This window comes from Scyliorhinus torazame, chromosome 2 (genome assembly GCF_047496885.1).
Source record: "Scyliorhinus torazame isolate Kashiwa2021f chromosome 2, sScyTor2.1, whole genome shotgun sequence".
Taxonomy (NCBI): domain Eukaryota; kingdom Metazoa; phylum Chordata; class Chondrichthyes; order Carcharhiniformes; family Scyliorhinidae; genus Scyliorhinus; species Scyliorhinus torazame.
The window spans coordinates 10,593,949-10,616,789 of record NC_092708.1 but is presented as its reverse complement, the minus strand read 5'-3'; the positions used below and the strand labels follow the sequence as shown (position 1 = coordinate 10,616,789).

At 50.4% G+C, this 22,841-nt stretch overlaps 1 protein-coding gene across 6 annotated transcripts in view; it reads left to right on the top strand.

The window, feature by feature from the left end:
• The window catches only part of tns1b (tensin 1b), a 1,628,779-nt gene that overhangs the window by 287,730 nt on the left and 1,318,208 nt on the right, over positions 1-22,841 (top strand). For 5 of the 6 annotated variants that reach the window (XM_072468585.1, XM_072468574.1, XM_072468565.1 and 2 more), the window contains exon 3: positions 12,920-12,957. In XM_072468585.1, coding sequence (XP_072324686.1) covers positions 12,920-12,957 — 38 coding nt within the window. Of the gene's footprint in view, positions 1-12,522; positions 12,805-12,919; positions 12,958-22,841 lie in introns of those variants that run through there. The other variant, XM_072468603.1, reaches the window with a different exon arrangement.

Here is a 22,841-nt window from a genome sequence, read left to right as displayed (position 1 = left end):
TGGGCCAACCCTTTCCCTGGCTACCCTCTTACTTTTTATGTAAGTGTAAAAAGCCTTGGGATTTTCCTTAACCCTATTTGCCAATGCCTTTTCATGACCCCTTCTAGCCCTCCTGACTCCTTGCTTAAGTTCCTTCCTACTTTCCTTATATGCCACACAGGCTTCGTCTGTTCCCAGCCTTTTAGCCCTGACAAATGCCTCCTTTTTCTTTTTGACGAGGCCTACAATATCACTCGTCATCCAAGGTTCCCGAAAATTGCCGTATTTATCTTTCTTCCTCACAGGAACATGCCTGTCCTGTATTCCTTTCAACTGACACTTGAAAGCCTCCCACATGTCAGATGTTGATTTGCCCTCAAACATCCGCCCCCAATCTATGTTCTTCAGTTCCCGCCTAATATTGTTATAATTAGCCTTCCCCCAATTTAGCACATTCATCCTCGGACCACTCTTATCCTTGTCCACCAGTACTTTAAAACTTACTGAATTGTGGTCACTGTTACCGAAATGCTCCCCTACTGAAACATCTACCACCTGGCCGGGCTCATTCCCCAATACCAGGTCCAGTACCGCCCCTTCCCTAGTTGGACTGTTTACATATTGTTTTAAGAAGCCCTCCTGGATGCTCCTTACAAACTCTGCCCCGTCTAAGCCCCTGGCACTAAGTGAGTCCCAGTCAATATTGGGGAAGTTGAAGTCTCCCATCACCACAACCCTGTTGTTTTTACTCTTTTCCAAAATCTGTCTACCTATCTGCTCCTCTATCTCCCGCTGGCTGTTGGGAGGCCTGTAGTATACCCCCAACATTGTGACTGCACCCTTCTTATTCCTGATCTCTACCCATATAGCCTCACTGCCCTCTGAGGTGTCCTCTCGCTGTATAGCTGTGATACTCTCCTGAACAAGTAGCGCAACTCCGCCTCCCCTTTTACATCCCCCTCTATCCCGCCTGAAACATCTAAATCCTGGAACGTTTAGCTGCCAATCCTGCCCTTCCCTCAACCAGGTCTCTGTAATGGCAACAACATCATAGTTCCAAGTAGTAATCCAAGCTCTAAGTTCGTCTGCCTTACCCTTAATGCTCCTTGCATTAAAACATATGCACTTCAGGCCACCAGACCCCCTGTGTTCAGCAACTTCTCCCCGTCTGCGCTGCCTCAGAGCCACACTGTCCCTATTCCCTAGTTCTCCCTCAATGCTCTCACCTTCTGACCTATTGCTCCCGTGCCCACCCCCCTGCCATACTAGTTTAAACCCTCCCGTGTGACACTAGCAAACCTCGCGGCCAGGATATTTATGCCTCTCCGGTTTAGATGCAACCCGTCCATCTTATACAGGTCACACCTGCCCCGGAAGAGCTCCCAGTGGTCCAGATAACAGAAACCCGCCCTCCTACACCAGCTGTTTAGCCACGTGTTTGTCTGCTCTATCTTCCTATTTCTAGCCTCACTGGCACGTGGCACAGGGAGTAATCCCGAGATTACAACCCTCGAGGTCCTGTCCCACACACACTGACTCTCACTGAGGTACAGTTTCACACACACTGACTCTCACTGGGATACAGTTCCACACACACTGACTCTCACTGGGGTACAATTCCACACACACTGACTCTCACTGGGGTACAGTTCCACACACACTGACTCTCACTGGGATACAGTCCCACACACACTGACTCTCACTGAGGTACAGTTTCACACACACTGACTCTCACTGGGATACAGTTCCACACACACTGACTCTCACTGGGATACAGTTCCACACACACTGACTCTCACTGGGATACAGTTCCACACACACTGACTCTCACTGGGATACAGTTCCGCACACACTGACCCTCACTGGGATGCCATTCCACACACACTGACTCTCACTGGGATACAGTTCCACACACACAGACTCTCACTGGGATACAGTTCCACACACACTGACTCTCACTGGGATACAGTTCCACGCACACTGACTCTCACTGCAATACAGTTCCACACACACTGACTCTCACTGGGATACAGTTCCACACACACTGATTCTCACTGGGATACAGTTCCACACACACTGACTCTCACTGGGATACAGTTCCACACACACTGACTCTCACTGGGATACAGTTCCACACACACTGATTCGCACTGGGATACAGTTCCACACACACTGACTCTTACTGGGATACAGTTCCACACACACTGACTCTCACTGGGATACAGTTCCACACACACTGACTCCCACTGGGATACAGTTCCACAGACACTGACTCTCACTGGGATACAGTTCCACACACACTGACTTTCACTGGGATACAGTTCCACACACACTGACTCTCACTGGGATACAGTTCCACACACACTGACTCTCACTGGGATACAGTTCCACACACACTGACTCTCACTGGGATACAGATCCACACACACTGACTCTCACTGGGATACAGTTCCACACACACTGACTCTCACTGGGATACAGTTCCACACACACTGACTCTCACTGGGGTACAGTCCCACACACACTGACTCTCACTGGGATACAGTTCCACACACACTGACTCTCACTGGGGTACAGTCCCACACACACTGACTCTCACTGGGATACAGTTCCACACACACTGACTCTCACTGGGATACAGTTCCACACACACTGACTCTCACTGGGATACAGGTCCACACACACTGACTCTCACTGGGATACAGTTCCACACACACTGACTCTCACTGGGATACAGTTCCACACACACTGACTCACACTGGGGTACAGTCCCACACACACTGACTCTCACTGGGATACGGTTCCACACACACTGACTCTCACTGGGATACAGTTCCACACACACTGACTCTCACTGGGATACAGTTCCACACACACTGACTCTCACTGGGATACAGTTCCACACACACTGACTCTCACTGGGATACAGTTCCACACACACTGACTCTCACTGGGATACAGTTCCACACACACTGACTCTCACTGGGGTACAGTCCCACACACACTGACTCTCACTGGGATACAGTTCCACACACACTGACTCTCACTGGGGTACAGTCCCACACACACTGACTCTCACTGGCATACAGTTCCACACACACTGACTCACACTGGGGTACAGTCCCACACACACTGACTCTCACTGGGATACAGTTCCACATACACTGACTCTCACTGGGATACAGTTCCACACACACTGACTCTCACTGGGGTACAGTCCCACACACACTGACTCTCACTGGGATACAGTTCCACACACACTGACTCTCACTGGGGTACAGTCCCACACACACTGACTCTCACTGGGATACAGTTCCACACACACTGACTCACACTGGGGTACAGTCCCACACACACTGACTCACACTGGGGTACAGTCCCACACACACTGACTCTCACTGGGATACAGTTCCACACACACTGACTCACACTGGGGTACAGTCCCACACACACTGACTCACACTGGGATACAGTTCCACACACACTGACTCTCACTGGGATCCAGTTCCACACACACTGACTCTCACTGGGATACAGTTCCACACACACTGACTCTCACTGGGATACAGTTCCACACACACTGATTCTCACTGGGATACATTTCCACACACACTGACTCCCACTGGGATACAGTTCCACACACACTGACTCTCACTGGGATACAGTTCCACACACACTGACTCCCACTGGGATACAGTTCCACACACACTGACTCTCACTGGGGTACAGTTCCACACACACTGACTCTCACTGGGATACAGTTCCGCACACACTGACTCTCACTTGGACACAGTTCCACACACACTGACTCTCACTGTGATACAGTTCCACACACACTGACTCTCACTGGGATACAGTCCCACACACACTGACTCTCACTGAGGTACAGTTTCACACACACTGACTCTCACTGGGATACAGTTCCACACACACTGACTCTCACTGGGATACAGTTCCACACACACTGACTCTCACTGGGATACAGTTCCACACACACTGACTCTCACTGGGATACAGTCCCACACACACTGACTCTCACTGAGGTACAGTTTCACACACACTGACTCTCACTGGGATACAGTTCCACACACACTGACTCTCACTGGGGTACAATTCCACACACACTGACTCTCACTGGGGTACAGTTCCACACACACTGACTCTCACTGGGATACAGTCCCACACACACTGACTCTCACTGAGGTACAGTTTCACACACACTGACTCTCACTGGGATACAGTTCCACACACACTGACTCTCACTGGGATACAGTTCCACACACACTGACTCTCACTGGGATACAGTTCCACACACACTGACTCTCACTGGGATACAGTTCCGCACACACTGACCCTCACTGGGATGCCATTCCACACACACTGACTCTCACTGGGATACAGTTCCACACACACAGACTCTCACTGGGATACAGTTCCACACACACTGACTCTCACTGGGATACAGTTCCACGCACACTGACTCTCACTGCAATACAGTTCCACACACACTGACTCTCACTGGGATACAGTTCCACACACACTGATTCTCACTGGGATACAGTTCCACACACACTGACTCTCACTGGGATACAGTTCCACACACACTGACTCTCACTGAGGTACAGTTTCACACACACTGACTCTCACTGGGATACAGTTCCACACACACTGACTCTCACTGGGATACAGTTCCACACACACTGACTCTCACTGGGATACAGTTCCACACACACTGACTCTCACTGGGATACAGTCCCACACACACTGACTCTCACTGAGGTACAGTTTCACACACACTGACTCTCACTGGGATACAGTTCCACACACACTGACTCTCACTGGGGTACAATTCCACACACACTGACTCTCACTGGGGTACAGTTCCACACACACTGACTCTCACTGGGATACAGTCCCACACACACTGACTCTCACTGAGGTACAGTTTCACACACACTGACTCTCACTGGGATACAGTTCCACACACACTGACTCTCACTGGGATACAGTTCCACACACACTGACTCTCACTGGGATACAGTTCCACACACACTGACTCTCACTGGGATACAGTTCCGCACACACTGACCCTCACTGGGATGCCATTCCACACACACTGACTCTCACTGGGATACAGTTCCACACACACAGACTCTCACTGGGATACAGTTCCACACACACTGACTCTCACTGGGATACAGTTCCACGCACACTGACTCTCACTGCAATACAGTTCCACACACACTGACTCTCACTGGGATACAGTTCCACACACACTGATTCTCACTGGGATACAGTTCCACACACACTGACTCTCACTGGGATACAGTTCCACACACACTGACTCTCACTGGGATACAGTTCCACACACACTGATTCGCACTGGGATACAGTTCCACACACACTGACTCTTACTGGGATACAGTTCCACACACACTGACTCTCACTGGGATACAGTTCCACACACACTGACTCCCACTGGGATACAGTTCCACACACACTGACTCTCACTGGGATACAGTTCCACACACACTGACTTTCACTGGGATACAGTTCCACACACACTGACTCTCACTGGGATACGGTTCCACACACACTGACTCTCACTGGGATACAGTTCCACACACACTGACTCTCACTGGGATACAGTTCCACATACACTGACTCTCACTGGGGTACAGTCCCACACACACTGACTCTCACTGGGATACAGTTCCACACACACTGACTCTCACTGGGGTACAGTTCCACACACACTGACTCTCACTGGGATACAGTTCCACACACACTGACTCTCACTGGGATACAGTTCCACACACACTGACTCTCACTGGGGTACAGTCCCACACACACTGACTCTCACTGGGATACAGTTCCACACACACTGACTCTCACTGGGGTACAGTCCCACACACACTGACTCTCACTGGGATACAGTTCCACACACACTGACTCACACTGGGGTACAGTCCCACACACACTGACTCTCACTGGGATACAGTTCCACACACACTGACTCTCACTGGGATACAGTTCCACACACACTGACTCTCACTGGGGTACAGTCCCACACACACTGACTCTCACTGGGATACAGTTCCACACACACTGACTCTCACTGGGGTACAGTCCCACACACACTGACTCTCACTGGGATACAGTTCCACACACACTGACTCACACTGGGGTACAGTCCCACACACACTGACTCACACTGGGGTACAGTCCCACACACACTGACTCTCACTGGGATACAGTTCCACACACACTGACTCACACTGGGGTACAGTCCCACACACACTGACTCACACTGGGATACAGTTCCACACACACTGACTCTCACTGGGATACAGTTCCACACACACTGACTCTCACTGGGATACAGTTCCACACACACTGACTCTCACTGGGGTACAGTTCCACACACACTGACTCTCACTGGGGTACAGTTCCACACACTCTGACTCTCACTGGGACATAGTTCCACACACACTGACTCTCACTGGGATACAGTTCCACACACACTGACTCTCACTGGGATACAGTTCCACACACACTGACTCTCACTGGGATACAGTTCCACACACACTGACTCTCACTGGGATACAGTTCCACACACACTGACTCTCACTGGGGTACAGTCCCACATACACTGACTCTCACTGGGATACAGTTCCACACACACTGACTCTCACTGGGATACAGTTCCACACACACTGACTCTCACTGGGGTAGAGTCCCACACACACTGACTCTCACTGGGATACAGTTCCACACACACTGACTCTCACTGGGATACAGTTCCACATACACTGACTCTCACTGGGGTACAGTCCCACACACACTGACTCTCACTGGGATACAGTTCCACACACACTGACTCTCACTGGGGTACAGTCCCACACACACTGACTCTCACTGGGATACAGTTCCACACACACTGACTCTCACAGGAATACAGTTCCACACACACTGACTCTCACTGGGAAACAGTTCCACACACACTGACTCTCACTGGGATACAGTTCCACACACACTGACTCTCACTGGGATACAGTTCCACACACACTGACTCTCACTGGGATACAGTTCCACACACACTGATTCTCACTGGGATACATTTCCACACACACTGACTCCCACTGGGATACAGTTCCACACACACTGACTCTCACTGGGATACAGTTCCACACACACTGACTCCCACTGGGATACAGTTCCACACACACTGACTCTCACTGGGGTACAGTTCCACACACACTGACTCTCACTGGGATACAGTTCCGCACACACTGACTCTCACTTGGACACAGTTCCACACACACTGACTCTCACTGTGACACAGTTCCACACACACTGACTCTCACTGGGATACAGTCCCACACACACTGACTCTCACTGAGGTACAGTTTCACACACACTGACTCTCACTGGGATACAGTTCCACACACACTGACTCTCACTGGGATACAGTTCCACACACACTGACTCTCACTGGGATACAGTTCCACACACACTGACTCTCACTGGGATACAGTCCCACACACACTGACTCTCACTGAGGTACAGTTTCACACACACTGACTCTCACTGGGATACAGTTCCACACACACTGACTCTCACTGGGGTACAATTCCACACACACTGACTCTCACTGGTGTACAGTTCCACACACACTGACTCTCACTGGGATACAGTCCCACACACACTGACTCTCACTGAGGTACAGTTTCACACACACTGACTCTCACTGGGATACAGTTCCACACACACTGACTCTCACTGGGATACAGTTCCACACACACTGACTCTCACTGGGATACAGTTCCACACACACTGACTCTCACTGGGATACAGTTCCGCACACACTGACCCTCACTGGGATGCCATTCCACACACACTGACTCTCACTGGGATACAGTTCCACACACACAGACTCTCACTGGGATACAGTTCCACACACACTGACTCTCACTGGGATACAGTTCCACGCACACTGACTCTCACTGCAATACAGTTCCACACACACTGACTCTCACTGGGATACAGTTCCACACACACTGATTCTCACTGGGATACAGTTCCACACACACTGACTCTCACTGGGATACAGTTCCACACACACTGACTCTCACTGGGATACAGTTCCACACACACTGATTCGCACTGGGATACAGTTCCACACACACTGACTCTTACTGGGATACAGTTCCACACACACTGACTCTCACTGGGATACAGTTCCACACACACTGACTCCCACTGGGATACAGTTCCACACACACTGACTCTCACTTGGATACAGTTCCACACACACTGACTTTCACTGGGATACAGTTCCACACACACTGACTCTCACTGGGATACAGTTCCACACACACTGACTCTCACTGGGATACAGTTCCACACACACTGACTCTCACTGGGATACAGTTCCACACACACTGACTCTCACTGGGATACAGTTCCACACACACTGACTCTCACTGGGATACAGTTCCACACACACTGACTCTCACTGGGGTACAGTCCCACACACACTGACTCTCACTGGGATACAGTTCCACACACACTGACTCTCACTGGGGTACAGTCCCACACACACTGACTCTCACTGGGATACAGTTCCACACACACTGACTCTCACTGGGATACAGTTCCACACACACTGACTCTCACTGGGATACAGGTCCACACACACTGACTCTCACTGGGATACAGTTCCACACACACTGACTCTCACTGGGATACAGTTCCACACACACTGACTCACACTGGGGTACAGTCCCACACACACTGACTCTCACTGGGATACGGTTCCACACACACTGACTCTCACTGGGATACAGTTCCACACACACTGACTCTCACTGGGATACAGTTCCACACACACTGACTCTCACTGGGATACAGTTCCACACACACTGACTCTCACTGGGATACAGTTCCACACACACTGACTCTCACTGGGATACAGTTCCACACACACTGACTCTCACTGGGGTACAGTCCCACACACACTGACTCTCACTGGGATACAGTTCCACACACACTGACTCTCACTGGGGTACAGTCCCACACACACTGACTCTCACTGGGATACAGTTCCACACACACTGACTCACACTGGGGTACAGTCCCACACACACTGACTCTCACTGGGATACAGTTCCACATACACTGACTCTCACTGGGATACAGTTCCACACACACTGACTCTCACTGGGGTACAGTCCCACACACACTGACTCTCACTGGGATACAGTTCCACACACACTGACTCTCACTGGGGTACAGTCCCACACACACTGACTCTCACTGGGATACAGTTCCACACACACTGACTCACACTGGGGTACAGTCCCACACACACTGACTCACACTGGGGTACAGTCCCACACACACTGACTCTCACTGGGATACAGTTCCACACACACTGACTCACACTGGGGTACAGTCCCACACACACTGACTCACACTGGGATACAGTTCCACACACACTGACTCTCACTGGGATACAGTTCCACACACACTGACTCTCACTGGGATACAGTTCCACACACACTGACTCTCACTGGGGTACAGTTCCACACACACTGACTCTCACTGGGGTACAGTTCCACACACTCTGACTCTCACTGGGACATAGTTCCACACACACTGACTCTCACTGGGATACAGTTCCACACACACTGACTCTCACTGGGATACAGTTCCACACACACTGACTCTCACTGGGATACAGTTCCACACACACTGACTCTCACTGGGATACAGTTCCACACACACTGACTCTCACTGGGGTACAGTCCCACACACACTGACTCTCACTGGGATACAGTTCCACACACACTGACTCTCACTGGGATACAGTTCCACATACACTGACTCTCACTGGGGTACAGTCCCACACACACTGACTCTCACTGGGATACAGTTCCACACACACTGACTCTCACTGGGGTACAGTCCCACACACACTGACTCTCACTGGGATACAGTTCCACACACACTGACTCTCACTGGGATACATTTCCACACACACTGACTCTCACTGGGGTACAGTTCCACACACACTGACTCTCACTGGGATACAGTTCCACACACACTGACTCTCACTGGGATACAGTTCCACACACACTGACTCTCACTGGGATACAGTTCCACACACACTGACTCTCACTGGGATACAGTTCCACACTCAATGACTCTCACTGGGATACAGTTCCACACACACTGACTCTCACTGGGGTACAGTCCCACACACACTGACTCTCACTGGGATACAGTTCCACACACACTGACTCTCACTGGGATACAGTTCCACATACACTGACTCTCACTGGGGTACAGTCCCACACACACTGACTCTCACTGGGATACAGTTCCACACACACTGACTCTCACTGGGGTACAGTTCCACACACACTGACTCTCACTGGGGTACAGTTCCACACACACTGACTCTCACTGGGATACAATTCCACACACACTGACTCTCACTGGGATACAGTTCCACACACACTGACTCTCACTGAGATACAGTCCCACACACACTGACTCTCACTGGGATACAGTCCCACACACACTGACTCTCACTGGGGTACAGTTCCACACACACTGACTCTCACTGGGATACAGTTCCACACACACTGACTCTCACTGGGATACAGTTCCACACACACTGACACTCACTGGGGTACAGTCCCACACACAATGGTGTTTGTGAGCCTGAAGCAGAGGAGAAACTAATCTGTCTACTCTGTCCCCTACCGCCCAGCAGATACTTCGAAGTGTTGCAGGAACGTTCTTCCCTGTGCACTCGCTCAATATTTAATTGTCAACCAACATCACCGGCTAGAACCTGCAGATTTATGCTAAATCGGGGGTGAAGCAGGGGCAACGTGAGGTAAATGTGTTACACAGCGAGTCGTTAGGATCTGCTAAATGCTGCCTGAGAGGGTGATGGGGACAAATTCAATCATGGCTTTAATAAAAGAATTTGCTTGTTATTTGGAGAGTCAAGATATGCAAACCCGTGGTGTAAAGGCAGGAGAGTAAGACTAACTGAGCTGCTCTTGTGGAGCATCTGCCTTGAGAAGATGGGCCGAATGGCCTCCCTCATTGCTTCATCCATTCCGTGAATGTGTGATTCTCTGAAAGGGGATTACCTGGCCTTTGTCACATGCACGTTTGTGCGATATTTCTCTCATTGCCTGCGGGGTTTAGACTTTGACAGGGAGCTGATTGGCCCTTAGGTTGAAAAGATTCTTTGGAAATGTAAGTACTTTCTCCTGTGTATGGGGCCACTGCCTGACTGGGGCCCGGCTGCTCAGCTCAGCTGAAGAAACAGAGGCCCTGAAGTCGGCCTCAGTACCTTCAGGTCAGGAGAGGGAGGAAATTACTTGAAAACAGTTGGTGTTCTGACTCCCGTAGCCCCCACCCTCCCCCGGCTGGATATGACATGAGAACAAAGAACAATACAGCACAGGAACAGGCCCTTCGGCCCTCCAAGCCTGTACTGGTCATGGCCAAAACCCTCTGCACTTCCTTGTGCCGTATCCCTCTATACCCATCCTATCCATGTGTTTGTCAAGATGCCTTTTGAACGCCGTTAATGTATCTGCTTCCACAACCTCCCCTGGCAACGCGTTCCAGGCACTCACCACCCTCTGTGTAAAAACCTGCCTCGCACATCTCCTCTAAACGTCGCCCCACGGACCTTAAACCTATGCCCCCTGGTGACTGACCCCCTCCACCCTGGGAAAGAGTGCCTGCCCATCCACTCTGTCCATGCCCCTCATAATCTTGCTGACCTCTATCAGGTCGCCCCTAACCTCCGTCTTTCTAATGAAAACAGTCCGAGTCTATTGAGCCTCTCCGCATAGCTAACACCCTCCATACCAGGCAACATCCTGGTAAACCTCCTCTGCACCCTCTCCAAAGCCTCCACATCCTTCTGGTAGTGTGGCGACCAGAATTGTGCGCAATATTCCAAATGCGGCCTTACCAAGGTTCTATACAACTGCAGCGTGACTTGCCAGTTTTTACACTCGATGCCCCGTCCAACGAAGGCAAGCATTCCGTGTGCTTGCTTGACCACCTTGTCCACGTGTGTTGCCACCTTCAAAGATCTGTGGACCTGCATGAGGTGAGTTGTGTTTGCCTCGCTCTCCACCATGGTGGAGCTGGATGAACAGTGGCCAGTTGGTCAGCATAATGGGACTGTTGAACTCCAGTTAGACGGGCAGAAATAAACAAATAATTGCGTTTATATAGCGCCTTTCGTAACCAGTGTATGTTTATAGCCTTGAAGCACTTTTTTGAAGTGTAGTCACTGTTGTGATGTCAGCAGCCCTCACTGTGCGGGGCAATTGATAAGTACAGCCTGGCAATTGTGGGAATGTTTCTTTTTGTGTTTAGTTTTTGTTTGAGAGAGTCCTGCCTCTGATGTTTCTCCTCCCACTCTGAAATCGGGTTCTGAGACTGAAGCAGATTCCAGACTCTCTCGTTTTTTTTTCTCTCTCCCTTTCTCCTTCCTGTTAAAAATATTCGGTGCCTCAGGCTACGAGGTTCTCCCAAAGTGCCTTCACTGTGGCCAAGCTGTGGGTTAAACAAAGTGGGGTTGCTATTTAAGTAAAGACGGCAACATCATTCACGCTGACATACCTGTCGAAGACAGAGCTGGCAGCTAGCCAGCGTGCTCGAGCTGCGATACTCTTGGCAACTTTGGAAACCACTGATTTTTTTTTACAAGGATCTTTTCTGTGCATTTATGTGTGTGTGTGTGAAATGGAGATTCTATGGAACCCAGGACATGCTGAGGTTAGTCAAAAGCAATGCCGCTGTCTCTTTAGTTATGTGGGTTTCTTTCAATTTACCTTTCTGCATTCCAGCTAATGTTTTCTCTCTCTCTCTCTCTCTTTCTCTCCCTCCCCAGTTTGCAAACTGACATGTCACAAGAAGTGTGAGAGAAAGGTAAGCTCCTTTTGTGGAATTCCTCAATCATGTTCTCTTTGATTGACAATGTGGGTTACTGCATGTGAGGGCGGGGGAGACAGCGAGCTGGCGAAGAATGTTTGAAGTGGTAGTGGTGGTGGTTGGGGGGTGGGGGGGGGGGGGGGGGGGGGATTCTGTTCGACCCCCCTGCAGTCTCCACCTTCAGGTTGCAATTATGATCTTACAAATATTACCGCGTTAGAAGGGCCACGAGAGAGCTGCAGCCCTCCCAAGAAACAACAGCCTTTCCAAAGTTAGTAAGAGTTGGTGGAAAGGTGCAAGAAAATCATCAACCCAGAGTATGGAATGTTGCCCTTTACCCCAGGGGCTGGAATATGAAGGGGAGGAAGTGAGATTTCAGTTATATGTAAAGATCTGGTTAGACCCTCATCCCCGGAGTAACTGGGTTCAGTCCTGGGGCCCCGTGCCTCAGGAAGGCCTCGGGAGCGGGAGCAGCACAGATTCACCAGAACGATCCCGGGGCTGAAAGGGTTAAATCCCGAGGACAGGCTGGGTAATGTCTCTCTGAGTTGGGAAGGTTAAGGAGTACTCTAATTGAGGTGCTTAAAAAGATAAAAGGGGTCGTTAGGGACAAGCTATTTCCTCTGGTGTGGGAATCAAGTACAAGTCCGCATCATCTTAAAATTGGGGCTATTCCTTTAAGGAAGCAGTTATTCATTAAAAGGATTGGGAGGATCCAGGACTCTTCCCCTCAGTCAGTTGGACACTTGGAGCTTACCGCAACTTGATGGGTAGGTTCATCTCAGAAAAGGGTGATGTGGAGATGCCGGTGTTGGACTGGGGTGAGCACAGTAAGAAGTGTGACACCAGGTTAAAGTCCAACAGGTTTGTTTCAAATCACTAGCTTTCGGAGCACTGCTCCTTCCCCAGGTGAATAAGAGGTGGGTTCAGAAACATATATGTAGACAAATTCAAAGATGCAAGATGGTACTTTGAATGCAAATCTTTGTAGATAATTAAGTCTTTACAGGTCCAGACGGAGCAACTGGAGAGAGGGTCAGTACTTGGATAAGGGTATCAAGGGGTATGTTGGCATGGAGACACTGGGAGGAGTTCTGCGTCCGTTCACAGCCGGCGCGATTGTCCGGCCCCCTGGGATGGACTGGGATCACAGAATCCTGGTTTATGGGCGTCACGGTGGCACAGTGGTTAGCACTGCTGCCTCACAGCCCCAGGGTCCCAGGTTCGATTCCCGGCTTGGGTGACGCCTGTACGGAGTCTGCACGTTCTCCCCGTGTCTGCGTGGGTTTCCTCCGGGTGCTCCGGTTTCCTCCCACAGGTCCCGAAAGGTGGATTGGCCGTGATAAATTGCCCCTTAGTGTCCAGAAAGTTAGGTGGGGTTGTGGGTTTACAGGGGCATGGGCCTGGGTAGGATGCTCTTTCAGAGAGTGGCTGCAGACCCGATGGCCGAATGCCTCCTCCCTGTACTGCAGGGATTCTCTGATTCTATGTCACGGGACTAGTATTCCAGAGACCTGGGCTAATGTTCCTGCGGGCATGGGTTCAAACCCCACCACTGCAGCTGCAAGCATGTCGTTCAGTTCAAGGACAAGGAGGCAACAAATGCTGGCCTTGCCAAGAGCCACCTTCAACGCAGGGACGCAAAATGTTAAAACGTGAGGTCAATGCAAGGGAATTCAGTTGAGGTACAGGCTGAGCGGCGGAATAGACTTGAGGACCTGTTTCTATGTCTTCAGTCAAACAGGAAACATATCGGGATGCCAGTACTGAAATCAGTACATTGTGCAGTGAGGGGAAAATGAATCGACTAGTTTCCAGTGTTATGTTTTTTGGCAGCCCCCGACCCGACAACTAATACAATTTCATAGTTCACTCCGCGGACTTCCAAAGAATAGAGCTTAAACTCCAGTGCCCGTACTAACGGAATGCTGCACTGTCAGAGGGTCAGTACTGAGGGAGTGCTGCACTGTCAGAGGGTCAGTACTGAGGGAGTGCCGCACTGTCAGAGGGTCAGTACTGAGGGAGTGCTGCACTGTCAGAGGGTCAGTACTGAGGGAGTGCTGCACTGTCAGAGGGTCAGTACTGAGGGAGTGCTGCACTGTCAGAGGGTCAGTACTGAGGGAGTGCTGCACTGTCAGAGGGTCAGTACTGAGTGAGTGCCGCACTGTCAGAGGGTCAGTACTGAGGGAGTGCTGCACTGTCAGATGGTCAGTACTGAGGGAGTGCTGCACTGTCAGAGGGTCAGTACTGAGGGAGTGCTGCACTGTCAGAGGGTCAGTACTGAGGGAGTGCTGCACTGTCAGTGGTCAGTACTGAGGGAGTGCTGCAATGTCAGAGGGTCAGTACTGAGGGAGTGCCGCAATGTCAGAGGGTCAGTACTGAGGGAGTTCTGCACTGTCAGAGGGTCAGTACTGAGGGAGTGCTGCACTGTCAGAGGGTCAGTACTGAGGGAGTGCTGCACTGTCAGGGGGTCAGTACTGAGGGAGTTCTGCACTGTCAGAGGGTCAGTACTGAGGGAGTGCTGCACTGTCAGAGGGTCAGTACTGAGGGAGTGCTGCACTGTCAGAGGGTCAGTACTGAGGGAGTGCTGCACTGTCATAGGGTCAGTACTGAGGGAGTGCCGCACTGTCAGAGCGTCAGAACTGAGGGAGTGCTGCACTGTCAGAGTGTCAGTACTGAGGGAGTGCGGCACTGTCAGAGGGTCAGTACTGAGGGAGTTCTGCACTGTCAGAGGGTCAGTACTGAGGGAGTGCTGCACTGTCAGAGGGTCAGTACTGAGGGAGTGCTGCACTGTCAGAGGGTCAGTACTGAGGGAGTGCTGCACTGTCATAGGGTCAGTACTGAGGGAGTGCCGCACTGTCAGAGCGTCAGAACTGAGGGAGTGCTGCACTGTCAGAGTGTCAGTACTGAGGGAGTGCTGCACTGTCAGAGGGTCAGTACTGAGGGAGTGCTGCACTGTCAGAGGGTCAGTACTGAGGGAGTGCCGCACTGTCAGAGGATCAGTACTGAGGGACTGCTGCACTGTCATAGGGTCAGTACTGAGGGAATGCCGCACTGTCAGAGGGTCAGTTCTGTGAGAGTGCTGCACTGTCAGAGGGTCAGTACTGAGGGAGACTTCTGTATCTCCTGCCCGATGGAAGAAGTTGGAAGAGTGAGTAAGCCGGGTGGGAGGGGTCTTTGATTATGCTGCCCGCTTTCCCCAGGCAGCGGGAGGTGTAGATCGAGTCAATGGATGGGAGGCAGGTTTGTGTGATGGACTGGGCGGTGTTCACGACTCTCTGAAGTTTCTTGCGGCCCTGGGCTGAGCAGTTGCCATACCAGGCTGTGATGCAGCCCGATAGGATGCTTTCTATGGTGCACCTGTAAAAGTTGGTAAGGGTTAATGTGGACATGCCGAATTTCCTTAGTTTCCTGAGGAAGTATAGGTGCTGTTGTGCTTTCTTGGTGGTAGCGTCGACGTGGGTGGACCAGGACAGATTTTTGGAGATGTGCACCCCTAGGAATTTGAAACTGCTAACCATCTCCACCTCGGCCCCGTTGATGCTGACAGGGGAGGTTATTGAGTGGTTTTGGACACAGTACTGGGAACTTTAAATGAGAGGGATTGGTATTTTGGAGCCAATGTATTTGAACGACATCGACAACAATGAGAGCAGGTTTGATCAGCCCTCAGTATCTCAAATGTCCTGCCCTAGAATTGCTTCCCAATCGCTTTACTGAGACTTGCTGGCCGTGTGAAATCTCCATTGGCTGATCGACCTCAGGTTGTGTTTCACATCAGCTATCGAGTCAATCATTGAAGCCCGTCACGGATTCCACAGGAAAGATGTGCAGAAACTCCGCTGGGAGAGGAATGTGGGAATAGAGAGCATTGTGTTAAAATTAGAGACAAGCTGTTTCAATGTGAAATCAGGAAACAGTTTTTCACAGAAAGGGTAACAGAAATCAGGAACTCACTCCCCATCAGGAGGAACTCCAGAAACTTTCAGCCTGAGGTCAATAGGTCTTTGGTCCCAAAGGTTCGAGAGAAAAGCTTGGGGGTTTATCGCACTTGAGTACAGGTCAACATTAACTGGGGCAGTCTAGAGTGGCTGAATGGTCTCTCCTGTTCCCTACCACGGCATTCCATTATTGATGCTGTCAACAGGTTTTTGCTGTGAGATTCCTGACGGAATCATGGGATTTGGATTTTCGAAGAAGATCCATGACCTTCAATGAATAGTGGAGGATTCCCACTTTCCCCAGTGACCCTGACTACTCCAGCTTCCATCGTCTAATGTTTCTTGTGTTGATATATCCCATCAAACACTCCCAGGACGGGTACAGCACGGAGTTAGATACAGAGTAAAGCTCCCTCTACACTGTCCCCATCAAACACTCCCAGGACAGGTACAACACGGGGTTAGATACAGAGTAAACTCCCTCTACACTGTCCCCATCAAACAGTCCCAGGCCAGGTACAGCACGGGGTTAGATACAGAGTAAAGCTCCCTCTACACTGTCCCCATCAAACACTCCCAGGACAGGTACAACACGGGGTTAGATACAGAGTAAACTCCCTCTACACTGTCCGCATCAAACACTCCCTGGACAGGTACAGCACGGGGTTAGATACAGAGTAAAGCTCCCTCTACGCTGTCCCCATCAAACACTCCCAGGACAGGTACAGCACGGGGTTAGATACAGAGTAAAGCTCCCTCTACACTGTCACCATCAAACACTCCCAGGACAGGTACAGCACGGGGTTAGATACAGAGTAAAGCTTCCTCTACACTGTCCCCATCAAACACTCCCAGGACAGGTACAGCACGGGGTTAGATACAGAGTAAACTCCCTCTACACTGACCCCATCAAGCACTCCCAGGACAGATACAGCACGGGGTTAGGTACAGAGTAAAGCTCCCTCTACACTGTCCCCATCAAACACTCCCAGGACAGGTACAGCACGTGGTTAGATACAGAGTAAAGCTCCCTCCACACTGTCCCCATCAAACACTCCCAGGACAGGTACAGCACGGGGTTAGATACAGAGTAAAGCTCCCTCTACACTGTCCCCATCAAACACACCCAGGACAGTTACAGCACGGGGTTAGATACAGAGTAAAGCTCCCTCTACACTGTCCCCATCAAACACTCCCAGGACAGGTACAGCACGGGGTTAGATACAGAGTAAAGCTCCCTCTACGCTGTCCCCATCAAACACTTCCAGGACAGGTACAGCACGGGATTAGATACAGAGTAAAGCTCCCTCTACACTGTCCCCATCAAACACTCCCAGGACAGGTACAACACGGGGTTAGATACAGAGTAAAGCTCCCTCTACACTGTCCCCATCAAACACTCCCAGGACAGGTACAACACGGGGTTAGATACAGAGTAAAGCTCCCTCTACACTGTCCCCATCAAACACTCCCAGGACAGGTACAGCACGGGGTTAGATACAGATTCAAGCTCTCTCTACACTGTCCCCATCAAACACTCCCAGGACAGGTACAGCACGGGGTTAGATACAGATTCAAGCTCCCTCTACACTGTCCCCATCAAACACTCCCAGGACAGGTACAGCATGGGGTTAGATACAGAGTAAAGCTCCCTCTACACTGTCCCCATCAAACACTCCCAGGACAGGTACAGCACGGGGTTAGATACAGAGTAAAGCTCCCTCTACACTGTCCCCATCAAACACTCCCAGGACAGGCACGGCACGGGCTAGATACAGAGTAAAGCTCCCTCTACACTGTCCCCATTGAATTGATATGCAAATATGCATCCAATGAACACTCATAATAGGACACAACCAATGGGCAGTCAGGACACTCAGAGGTGGTATCACCACAAGGGGGCATGACATAAACACGATGAAAGGGATGAGGCCTCTTTCCACAGACAGACATCTAGAGAGTTAGACAGGGTTGATCAGCAGCATCACACCCCAGCACGTGGCTTAGAGCAAGCTGGTACAGTTAGACTGAGTTACTGCAGTTAGATTAGCAGAGAGTCAAACTCATTTGAGAACTGTGTTAATAGTTCAATAAACACATTGAACTCATTTCAGAGTCTGGAGCATCCTTTAGTTAAGACTGCATCAAGTTGCAGCCTGTGTTATCCGAAGCAGCATGACACAACATGTTACCAGGCGTGGCTGTTCAATCTATTTAGTTCAACTCAGCAAGATCCGTGACAACCAGCGACTGAATACAGGCACAATGAACAAGATTCAGGCTCCTCATTAGCTCAGGACCACCGGCAATCTTAGTGCCAACTGGCGATCATTCAAGCAAAAATTTAAACTATACGTGGAAGCATCCAACCTTAATGGCGTGACCGATGCTCGGAGGTTAGCTCTTCTACTCCCCACTGCGGGTGACCATGCGATAGAGATCTTCAAGGCCAGCAGCACGGGTTCAATCCCCGTACCGGCCTCCCCGACCAGGCGCCGGAATGTGGCGACTAGGGGCTTTTCACAGTAACTTCATTGAAGCCTACTTGTGACAATAAGTGATTTTCATTTCATTTAATTTCATTCATTTCATCAAGTAGCAGCCAGTGTTATCCGAAGCAGCACAACACAACACCCATCAAACACTCCCAGGACAGGTACAGCACGGGGTTAGATACAGAGTAAAGCTCCCTCTACACTGTCCCCATCAAACACTTCCAGGAGAGGTACAGCACGGGGTTAGATACAGAGTAAAGCTCCCTCTACACTCTCCCCATCAAACACTCCCAGGACAGGTACAGCACGGGGTTAGATACAGAGTAAAGCTCCCTCTACACTGTCCCCATCAAACACTCCCAGGACAGGCACAGCACGGGGTTAGATACAGAGTAAAGCTCCCTCTACACTGTCACCATCAAACACTCCCAGGACAGGTACAGCATGGGGTTAGATACAGAGTAAAGCTCCCTCTACACTGCCCCCATCAAACACTCCCAGGACAGGTACAGCACGGGGTTAGATACAGAGTAAAGCTCCCTCAACACTGTCCCCATCAAACACTCCCAGGACAGGTAAAGCACGGGGTTAGATACAGAGTAAAGCTCCCTCTACACTGTCCCCATCAAACACTCCCAGGACAGGTACAGCGCGGGGTTAGATACAGAGTAAAGCTCCCTCTACACTGTCCCCATCAAACACGCCAAGGACAGGTACAGCACGGGGTTAGATACAGAGTAAAGCTCCGTCTACACTGTCCCCATCAAACACTCCCAGGACAGGTACAGCACAGGGTTAGATACAGAGTAAAGCTCCCTCTACACTGTCCCCATCAAACACTCCCAAAACAGGTGTAGTATTGGATTAGATTTTGAGTAAAGTTCCTTTTTCACTCGGACAGGGCTGGTACACTATTAATCCAAACTTGTATGTGTGAGTGAGTGAAGGAAATGAGAGTGGAGATTGCAGGGGAGTTGGCCATAAGCTCCCAGTCTTCTCTGCCCTGGGGAGGTGCCAGAGGACTGGAGAATTACAAATGTTACCCCCTTGTTCAAAAATGTTCTAAGGACAAACCCAGCAACTACAGAGCAGTCAGTTTAACAACAATGGCGGGCAAGCTTCTAGAAACAATTATTCGGGATAGAATTAATAGTCATATGGAAAAATGTGGGATGATTAATAATAATCTTTATTATTGTCACAAGTTAGCACAGTGGTTAGCACTGTGGCTTCATAGCTCCAGGGTCCCGGATTCGATTCCCGGCTTGGGTCACTGTCTGTGCGGAGTCTGCACGTTCTCCCGTGTCTGCGTGGGTTTCCTCCGGGTGCTCCAGTTCCTCCCACAAGTCCCGAAAGACGTGCTGTTAGGTGAATCGCACAGAATGAACTCTCCTCGTGTACCCGAACGGGCGCTGAACTGCAGTGTTAATGTACATAGAACATAGAACATAGAACATTACAGCGCTGTAACAGGGCCTTCGGCCCTCGATGTTGCGCCGACCTGTGAAACCACTCTAAAGTCCATCTATACTATTCCCTTATCGTCCATATGTCTATCCAATGACCATTTGAATGCCCTTAGTGTGAGAGTCCACTACTGTTGCAGGCAGGGCATTCCACACCCTTACTACTCTCTGAGTAAAGAACCTACCTCTGACATCTGTCTTATATCTATCTCCCTCAATTTAAAGCTATGTCCCCTCGTGCTAGACATCACCATCCGAGAAAAAGGCTCTCACTGTCCACCCTATCCAATCCTCTGATCATCTGTATGCCTCAATTAAATCACCTCTTAACCTTCTTCTCTCTAACGAAAACAGCCTCAAGTCCCTCAGCCTTTCCTCATAAGATCTTCCTCCATACCAGGCAACATTCTGGTAAATCTCCTCTGCACCCTTTCCAAGCTTCCACATCCTTCCTATAATGCGGCGACCAGAATTGCACGCAATACTCCAAATGCGGCCGCACCAGAGTTTTGTACAGCTGCAACATGACCTCATGCTCCGAAACTCAATCCCTCTACCAATAAAAGCTAACACACCGTACGCCTTCTTAACAACCCTCTCAACCTGGGTGGCAACTTTCAGGGATCTATGTACATGGACACCGAGATCTCTCTGCTCATCCACACTGCCAAGAATCTTACATTAGCCCAGTACTCTGTCTTCCTGTTATTCCTTCCAAAATGAATCACCTCACACTTTCTGCATTCAACTCCATTTGCCACCTCTCAGCCCAGTGCTGCAGCTTATCTATGTCCCTCTGTAACTTGTACCATCCTTTCGCACTGTCCACAACTCTACCGACTTTAGTGTCATCTGCAAATTTACTCACCCATCCTTCTATGCCCTCCTCCAGGTCATTTATAAAAATGACAAACAGCAGTGGCCCAAAACAGATCCTTGTGGTACACCACTAGTAACTGGACTCCAGTCTGAACACTTCCCATCAACCACCACCCTTTGTCTTCTTCCAGCTAGCCAAATTCTGATCCAAACTGCTAAATCACCCTGAATCCCATGCCTCCGTATTTTCTGCAGTAGCCTACCATGGGGAACCTTCTCAAACGCTTTACTGAAATCCATATACACCACATCAACTGCTTTATGCTCATCCACCTGTTTGGTCACCTTCTCAAAGAACTCATAAGTTTGTGAGGCACGACCTACCCTTCACAAAACCGTGTTGACTATCTCTAATCAAATTATTCCTTTCAGATGATTATACATCCTATCTCTTATAAACCTTTCCAAGATTTTTCCCACAACAGAAGTAAGGCTCACTGGTCTATAGTTACTGGGGTTGTCTCTACTCCCCTTCTTGAACAAGGGGACAACATTTGCTATCCTCCAGTCTTCTGGCACTATTCCTGTAGAATGTAAGCTTACTTGTGACAATAAAGATGATTATTATTAGTTTTTGATGGGGACACTGGTGGCTGGATTAACGATACTGCCACTCTGTCCGCAGGATCCATCTGGTCTTACGACCAAAAAGTTGGCGCTGCCTCCGATCCGATCCTCTGCCCAGTAGGGGGCTAGCAGCCGGCAGCGTAAAGCCCCCCGGCTTTTCCTGCAGGTACGGACATAGCATGGCCAGATCCGTGGCTGCGCATGCTCATGGTGGCCACACAACATGGCGCCGGCCACTTCCGGTTGCGGCTGTGCCTAGGTAGGTCGCACGTTCGGCAGCTCCCGCCGGGAACGGACTTTTGGGCTCTCTAGAGGGGCCCCAGCGGCAATTGTTCGACGGCTTCAGTGTGGAAGGTGACAGCAAGGTCCCCCCGACATTATATGGATTGGACCAGGAGTGGAGCGGTGGAAAAAGTGATCCTGGTGCAGCTGAAAGTGAGAGGGAGAAAAAACAAGATGGCGGCGGGTGGGGACCAAGCAGCGTGGGGCGCAGTGGGCGCAGGAGCAGCAGGGGTTTCTTAGACGCTGTTTTG